Genomic DNA, 7,919 nt, shown 5'->3' on the forward strand with positions numbered 1-7,919 from the left:
TTGTCCTGTCCTCACATTCTGTCCCCGACTCCTGTGCTTCCTGTGCCCTTGTGCCTTCACTACCCCTTAGGACCACCATCAGCTCTTCTTCCTGCCTGGCCTGCTTGGCTGCAGACCCCTGGATCTCCTCTGCAGTTGCCTCCTTGGCCGGTTCTAGAGACTTCCTGCTGTCCCCTGCTACCTTCTGCCCATCGGCACCTTCCACCCCCTCAGGCTCCCTGTGCCAGGTCCACTCTGACTCCGCCTTCCTGGCCACCTCTGGTTTTCTTTCCCTGACCTCTTCCGCCTCCTCCTCCTGTTCCCGGGTTCTTAGTGTCTCCTCTCTCTTCACTTCCTGCTCACTGGGCCCTTGACTCTCCTGGGCTTGGCTGCTGTTGTCTCCACCAGCCTCAGACCCTGCCTCGGACTCCTTTCTGGCCTCTAAGTGGGCCCTTGGTTCCTGGCACCTGGCAACCTTGGCTGCCTCCTGGACCCCAGTGTCTTGCCTCTCTGCCTGAGACCTGTGGGAGCTGCCTTCTTCCCAAGCCCAGGTCTGTTCTGTAGCTGAACTTCCCTCCTGGCGTCTTCCAGCTTCTCTGGGCCCTCTGAGCTCTCCATCCTCCTGGCTCTGGCTGCCTCCAAGGCCCTCCAGGGCCTCCTGGGCTTCCTTCTGTTCAGGTCTCCCTTGCCTTCCCGCAGCCACCTCTCCCAGGTCCTCGGCCGCCCTCTCCGCCTTCCTGTCTGCAGTAGGGACTTCATCTCCCATGAGGTAGGAGACAAAGGAGCTGAGGGAATCCTAGAAGGGAAGGGGGAGGAGACAGAGGCGTTAAGGGGAGCCCCAGCCCTCTCCCTTGGGACCCTGCCCCAGAGGAACTCAGGCCACAGACGAGGGGTCTGGGCTCTAGGAGGGGAAAGAGAACTGGATTTGCAGAAGGAAGAGGAAAGGGGCTAGATTTGGGGTAGGTGGATGTTGTTTATGGAGGTGGGGGGGATTGAAATCCAGAAACGATCAGGCTAGGAGGCGACCTGATCCTGAGAAAGGGATCATGAGTATGAGGAGAGTCTCAAAGAAAGGAGGGAAGGTGAGGCCCCAGGGAGCAGGGTGAAATTCTCTGGCATCTCTTTGCCCCTCTCACCAGCGCCCCCCGCAAGGCCTGATGCAGCCCAGGGAGATGTAGCCGGAGGAAATCCATCCTGTCTGTCTCTGTCTGTGTGTCCAGAAAGCTGACAAATGACCGCCCCCACCTACTGAGACAAGGCAGTCTTCCCCAGGGCCCAAGACACTTCCTCTTCCCCTGTGTCTCCCTGACGCACCCCCTATCCAGGCCCTGCCCACCCTCTGCAATGCCCACAGCAGCTCCCAGCCTGGGCTGGGCAATGGGTGTGCATCGCACAGGGGACTCAGGTGCCTATTTGGAGCTGAAGAGCAAGGGGGGGGAGACCATAAAGAAAAACCTGGGAGCAGACGACCTCAGAATGGGGGAGGGGAGCGGGGGGAGGGGGCGTGTGGCAAGAGCAGCTCAAGTGACTCAGGTCTTGTATTCACACCTCAGCCATTTCCTGCTCCCCCCAAGCCACAGCCACTCTGTGAGAGGAAGCTGGGGTTTGTGGTTCCTGTTTTGCCTAGAGACAAGGAGTGGGAGTGCAGAGGGGCTGGTAAGAGCTTTGGCTTCTCATTTTAGGGTCATTAATGCTTCCTTAAGGGGAAGAAGGGGCTGGATTGGTGGCTCCAGTGCCCATTCCCTCATCTGTAGTCATTCTTGTGAAACAAAACTTGGCCCAGCTTTGTATTGTGGTTATTTGTGTCTACCGCCCACGCTCCTGTGAGTTCCTCAAAGGCAGAGGCCATGTGTGACATGTTACTGAGTTTGTAGGGTCCCGCATGGGTAGTAGGACCCCATTTTTCACTGGTTGAGTAACCTGGGAAGCAGACCAAAGGGGGCACATTTCAAATCGCAGTCTGAGGACTTGGTGGTGAGAAAGAGCTGGCAGAGGTGAGCACCAGCTGGTGGAAGCCCATAGAAGAGATTAGCAGGAGGACTCAATGAAGAAAACTCAGGATGCTGCTTGACCACCTAGAGGAAGGTAAGAGAACAATCACTTCTTATTTTGAACTATAGGAAGCGACCTTGATCTACACCTCTTCCCGCAATCCCCTGCCTGATCCCCACTTTCCAAATTTCCAACTAGACAAACCAGATGAGATCACAGAATCGGAATCAGAATCAGAAGCCCTAGAATCCTCTGGTCTAAGCATTCTTGATGCAGGCAGGAGTCCCACCGCAGCCTGCGGAGCCAAGCATGTCTGCCTCTGGTATTGTAGCTCCTACTGTCCCGCCAGCTTTAGGTCTAACCTTGTATCACTACCAGCAACTTTCCTTCTTTAGCTTTCTCACGTGTAACCCCAGGGGGTCGATATTTCTGGGATATTCTTTCGTTCTGGGATAATTTGGGGAAAGGGATCTCTTTAATGCTTGGGATATTGCCAATAGACAGACTCCCGAGAGTTATCTTGATTTTCAGGTCTTGAAGCCGTCTAAGGGCGACAGAGAGGAATCAGAATCCCCCGAAGCAGGACTAGAGTAGCCCGGTGGCCATATTTATTTCTGGCAATGGAGGGCCGGCAAAGGAGCTGAAGCAGCTCGCCGCCATGCCTAGTCCTGGCAAGGAAGGCCAAGCCCTCGCGTCCCGCTGCTCTAACGCTACGGCTCCTCTCGTTGATCCCACCCGCTCCAGGGCTAGAGCAGCGGTTCCGGGGTCCTCCCGGCCTCTGTCGGGCCCCCGTCCCGAGGCTGGGAGAGCCCGAAGCCGAGACAGAGCGCGCACCCGGAAGTTGCGGGGGGTGTGACCTCCAAGCACGTGATGAGGGGCCCCGCGGGCGCTGTCACGTGACCCGCCGAGCCGCGGCCCCTCCGCGCCGAACTCGCCGCTGCTCTTAAAGGTACAGACCGCGGAGGCCCCTGCCTTCACGGGGGCCGGGGCAGCGTCCCGTGGGTGGGGCCGAGTGGGTGTGCGAGGGCGCGAGATGGGCCCCCGGGGTAACGTGGTGCGTCGCCCCGCGCGGGTGCAGCGGGGAAGCCGGAGCGGGGCCCTGCAGTGGGGCGTGGATCCTTGTCCTGTGTCGCAGACCCTCCGCCGCCGGGCTGCAGCCGGCCCTGGACCCTCGCGGACGCGGAACGCGAAGCCATGGGAGGCCGCGCGGGCTCGCGGCGGCGCCTCTCGGACTGCGAGGGTGCGTATTCCCGCCCGCGCTCCCGAGAGGGACAGCCTCTGCCCCGCGACCCACCTGACTCGGGGCTCGGGCGCTGGCTCGGCCCCAGGGAGGACGCCCGTGGGGCCCTCGTGCACCGGCGAGTGGGGTGGGGGTCATGCTCTCTCCTTCTCGCCCTGCCAGGGGAGGAGACGGCCCCGGAACCTCGGTCCCCTCTGTTGGACCGGCAGGGCGCCCTTTGGAGGAACGTGATGGGCTTCTGGTGAGTGGCCCGAGGACTGCAGCAGAAGTAAAAATGGGGTGGGAAGAGTTGGGGAGCAACAGGAGGGAAAAGGGACGAAAGAGCTGAGCCGTGAGAAAGGAGCTGAATTCACAAATATTGACCGAAGCCATTGGTTTGCCCTAAGGCAGCTTGGAAACTTCCAACACTGGACTCCACTTACCTCCCACCTTCAGGCTTGGACCAGGTCCTCCTGTCGGCTGGGGGACTACTTCATGTTTTCACTCCAAGGAATTCAGACTTTAAATTTGTAAATACATGTATTTTTTTAGGAGAAAACTTTAAATCACTGCTCTGGACAGGAAGCCAGTGTTTTTCCTAATGCACGTTTTAATGAATGCATCTACACTTTTTTAAAAGGCCGTCCATCTACCTCCTGAAATCATTCCAGTTTTGAGCCTTGGGAAACCCTTCTAGTGCTAACCTGAACCTTGAGGGCTTAGGTGGCGCACTGGGTTGGACGTGGCTTCACGTGTGATTCCGAAAGAGTCCCATCACCTCTCTGAGCCTCTCTTCTCGACAGCAGCAAAATGGGAAGAAAGGCTTCGGAACCACTTCCTGGGCTTGTGAAAAGAGCCCATGAAATCTCTGGCACTGGGCCCAGTTCCTTTCCCATCACTGAGTGCAGCTCTGGGAAATGAGAGTAAGCAAGAAAAGATCCTTCTTGTAGGGGTCATAAAGGGCTTTGGTAGGATCATCCTTTAACCCCACAGCACCCTGTGAAGTAGTGAGAAGGAAAACCTGTGTCCCCATTTACACGTGGGTAGCCCAAGGCCACTCAGGTAGGAAGCAGCAGGTGTGGAACCTGAACACAGACCTTTGGGCTTCAAGCTCCAGGGTCTTTCTGCTGTTCCACAACACGTCAGAGAGCATGGATCAGTGCGTGAGAAACGCCCCAGGCACTGCACCATGATGGGAGCTTGGAGGGAGAGTCATCTTTGATGACTCTCTTCTCTTCCTGGGAGAGATGAGATGTGAACCCAAGTCTGTCATCCCAAATCCTGGATTTCTAGCCCTACCACCGAAATGGAAATGGGGCCTGGTGAGAGAGAAGAACAGGCGAGCTGTTGGAAGGCCACAGGAAGGGGAGATTTGGTGCTAGGACTGTGAGCGGATTAAGCCTGGAAGGAGGTTTAAGATCTGTTCTTATATGTCAGTTATATCTCAATAAAACTGATGGGGAAAAAAAGCCTATCCTGCTCACTCCAGGCTCCTGGGCCTTTGTAACAACTTCTCCTACGTGGTGATGCTCAGCGCTGCGCATGACATCCTTAGCCACCAGAGGGCATCTGGGAACCAGAGCCATGTAAGTGACCGTCTCTAATGCCACCACCATATTTAGTCCTTATGGGAAGATGGGGGACTCCCCCTAGAGCAGGAACCCCCTTTGAGAAAGTAACGGAATGGGGGTGGCCCAGGGGTGGGGCAAGGGGGCTGAAGTTCCAGCTTCCCAGACCACAGAGCAAGGAAGGGTTTTTAAGCATCGATTGGTGCCACGTATATAAACTCAAAGGTTGGCTGGGTGGGGCCATGGTCTATGAAAGCGCTTCTTAACCGCAGCGCTGTTAATTTTAGGCTGGAGAATTCTTTGTTCTGGGGCTTTCCTGGGCATCGTACAGTGCTTAACAGCACCCCTGTCCTCTACCAGTAGCATACCTCCTGTTCAGTAGTTCAGAGGAGAAGGTCTCCAGGCATTGCCAGATGTTCCCTGGGGGGTATAATCACCTCTAGTTAAGAACCTTTTGTCTATGATGAGCTGGAGGCGGGGGTGGGGCTGGGGAGGTGTAAGTGCCAAAGGATTACAGCCACCACCTTGCAAGTTCAAGTCCAGCAGGGAATTTGGTCCAAGATCAGCTTTTCTGGAAAGCCATTTTCCCCCTTGGCTGAGTAGCTACAAAGACTTCATAGAATTATTTAAAACGTTGGCATTTACATATTCACGCGTCTGCCTAAGGTAGTTACTTCAAGTCCTCAGGTCAAGGGGTGCTCAGGTGGTCCACACATGAGCCCAGCAGGGAAACAAATGAGACCAGGCTCGGAGTCCCAGGGCTTTAAAAAACGGGACGTCCTCCTGGGGGCCTAAGGGGAGTAGGGCGAAGAGGAAAGGGTCCCCGTGGGGGTGTGGTTTAAGCCCACCCTCCTTTCTCATTCTCCGGAGAGAGGGATGCATTTCCAGACTGGGCACAGAGAGGCCCGCTCCCCGAAACCGGTGTGGCAACCACACCCAGGCCTCCATTAGAAGAAGTCCTTATAAATATATTTAGATCGGAGGAAATAAGGTGCTTAGGGAGGATGCGGCTCACTCGCCTACCTGTGCCTTGTTCTAGAATGACAGTACAAATTTGGAAGCCTCAATTTTTAAAAAACGAAAGCTCCTGAGTGTGTTACCCAACTAGAGCCCATGTACGGGGCCATCTTAGGGCTTCGGGTCCTTAGTTTGAGCTTTGTGCGGTAAGCTTCCCCGGCCCCATTGTGCACATAGAGAAACTGAGGTCCCAAAAGGCCAGTGTTGACCCAAGGCCATCCCTCAAGTCAGGGCTGAGCTGGCACTGGAGCCAGGCCCTTTCTGTGTCACGTCTTGCCTCTCTGGGTGAAAGACCTTCCTCTGTCGCCAGGTGAACCCGGACCCACCCCTCACCCCCCACAATAGCTCCTCTCGATTTGACTGCAACTCCGTCTCCACGGCGGTGAGTACCCATCTGGTCCTCCCCACCCCCCGCCCCCTCCCTCAGCACCTGCTGCGGCCGTCGTGATTATCATAAATAAGACATTTGCTGAGCCTTTTCTGTGTGTGGCGTCCATCGGCTCATGTAATCCCCAGCAGTCCTACGAGCTGAGCGCTGTAACCAGCCTCCATTTTTCAGACAAGGGAACTGAAGCTCTTGACACAAAGCTAAGGAGCCCCAGAGCTGGGACTTGAACCCAGACTTATCTGACCTCAGAGCCTGTGTCTGTAGCAGGTGTCGGTCTGCCCTTGGTCACTTGGTTGGGAGGCTTGTCCCTGGGACCATCGGGGGTCTCATTCCGTTCTTCTGTTCCAGGCAGTGCTCCTGGCAGATATCCTCCCCACCCTCGTCATCAAACTGCTGGCTCCCCTGGGTCTGCACCTGCTGCCCTACAGGTCTGAGAGGGGGTGGCCGGCAAAAGGGCAGGCAGGACCCCAAGAGCGGGGCGGCCGTGAGGGCCCAGGCAGTGGCGGGAGGGTCAGGGCGCTGCAGGCAGAGGTTGACCCCCCTCTTCCCTCCTACCTCTGGCCCTCAGCCCCCGGGTTCTCGTCAGTGGGATTTGTGCTGCCGGAAGCTTCCTCCTGGTTGCGTTTTCACATTCAGTGGGGACCAGCCTGTGCGGTGAGTGTGAGGTTTTGTGTCAGGTGGGGAACCCAGAGGAGCCGGAACAGCATTGTGGGGTACCCTCCCCAACTTCGGAGAGGAAGGGGATTGTTTTTGTAACCCTCAGAAGCCTGCTGGGCCTGTCATGAGGAGGAGATGGGAGACGAGGTCATCTTGGGGGGGTGGTTGGGGTCAGGGTGCAGAGACTGGAGGAAAGGGGTGTAGTACACGGAGCTCGAGATGAGCAGAGTCACCAGGACTCCATGACGGGGGGAGGGAGGGGCGGCCGAGGCGTCCAGGGTGAGTTCTTGCTCCGGTGTCGGTAACTGGGTAGAGAGGGGTCCCATGCCCTGTGAGAGGCATGTGGGGGGGCGGGTAAGTTCTCCTCCCAGAAGCCCCCCTGTCCAGGGATCTGAGCTGACACAAGGGAGGCCGTGGCCGGACCCCTCAGGGGATTGGGGGGACGGCGGAGGCCACGTGTGGCCATCGCCATGCTTGTCCCACCCCCCCAGGTGTGGTCTTGGCTAGTATCTCGTCCGGCCTGGGGGAGGTCACCTTCCTCTCGCTCACCGCCTTCTACCCCAGGTAAGCAGGAGGAGCTGGGAGTGGGTGAGAGCAGCCCCGGGTGTGCTGGGAGTGGGCGAGAGGAGCCCCGGGTGCAGGCCTGGGTCCTTCCTCAGCTCTCCCTTTCTTCTCAGGGCTGTGATCTCCTGGTGGTCCTCAGGCACTGGGGGAGCTGGGCTGCTGGGAGCGCTGTCCTATCTGGGCCTCACCCAGGCCGGCCTCTCCCCGCAGCACACCCTGCTGTCCATGCTGGGTGTCCCTGCTTTGCTGCTGGCCAGGTAGGCTGCCTGGGCTGGGCGGATGAGGGAGCCCAGGGGAGAACTAGATCAGGCTCCCAATCTCCAGATCCCAGCAGCCTCGTAAAGAGGGCATGTGGGTTCCGGCCTGGGAGAGGACTGGTTTGAGTTCTGGAGCTGCTGCGTGTTGGCTCTACAGGGTGCGATAGGGTGCCTCACCTCTCCAGCACTCCTTGCTTCCCTGGGGGGAGACGCACACCTGGCATCCAGTATGGAGTGGATCCCGAGATGAGTGGCTGGCAGGGGGGGCGGGGGGGGGG

At 57.7% G+C, this 7,919-nt stretch overlaps 2 protein-coding genes across 4 annotated transcripts in view; one reads left to right on the forward strand and one right to left on the reverse strand.

Annotated features, from left to right (window-relative positions):
• APOBR (apolipoprotein B receptor) overlaps positions 1-1,199 on the reverse strand; it is a 4,949-nt gene extending 3,750 nt beyond the window's left edge. Inside the window, exons 1-2 of the mRNA XM_059415008.1 lie at positions 1,116-1,199; positions 1-775 (exon numbers count right to left, since the gene is read on the reverse strand). Coding sequence (XP_059270991.1) covers positions 1-775; positions 1,116-1,172 — 832 coding nt within the window. The 5' untranslated portion in view covers positions 1,173-1,199. The remainder of the gene's footprint in view (positions 776-1,115) is intronic.
• A 423-nt stretch (positions 1,200-1,622) lies between these two features.
• Positions 1,623-7,919, forward strand: part of CLN3 (CLN3 lysosomal/endosomal transmembrane protein, battenin) — an 11,880-nt gene continuing 5,583 nt past the window's right edge. The window contains exons 1-11 of one of the 3 annotated variants that reach the window (XM_059415011.1): positions 1,628-2,064; positions 2,170-2,293; positions 2,716-2,920; positions 3,107-3,211; positions 3,374-3,452; positions 4,680-4,776; positions 6,086-6,157; positions 6,512-6,591; positions 6,732-6,817; positions 7,312-7,384; positions 7,498-7,641. In XM_059415011.1, the coding sequence (XP_059270994.1) occupies positions 3,166-3,211; positions 3,374-3,452; positions 4,680-4,776; positions 6,086-6,157; positions 6,512-6,591; positions 6,732-6,817; positions 7,312-7,384; positions 7,498-7,641 (677 nt within the window). In that variant the 5' untranslated portion in view covers positions 1,628-2,064; positions 2,170-2,293; positions 2,716-2,920; positions 3,107-3,165. Of the gene's footprint in view, positions 2,065-2,169; positions 2,294-2,715; positions 2,921-3,106; positions 3,453-4,679; positions 4,777-6,085; positions 6,158-6,511; positions 6,592-6,731; positions 6,818-7,311; positions 7,385-7,497; positions 7,642-7,919 lie in introns of all 3 variants that reach the window. The other 2 variants (XM_059415009.1, XM_059415010.1) reach the window with 2 other exon arrangements.

This window comes from Mustela nigripes, chromosome 11 (assembly GCF_022355385.1).
Source record: "Mustela nigripes isolate SB6536 chromosome 11, MUSNIG.SB6536, whole genome shotgun sequence".
In the NCBI taxonomy this organism is placed as follows: Eukaryota; Metazoa; Chordata; class Mammalia; order Carnivora; family Mustelidae; genus Mustela; species Mustela nigripes.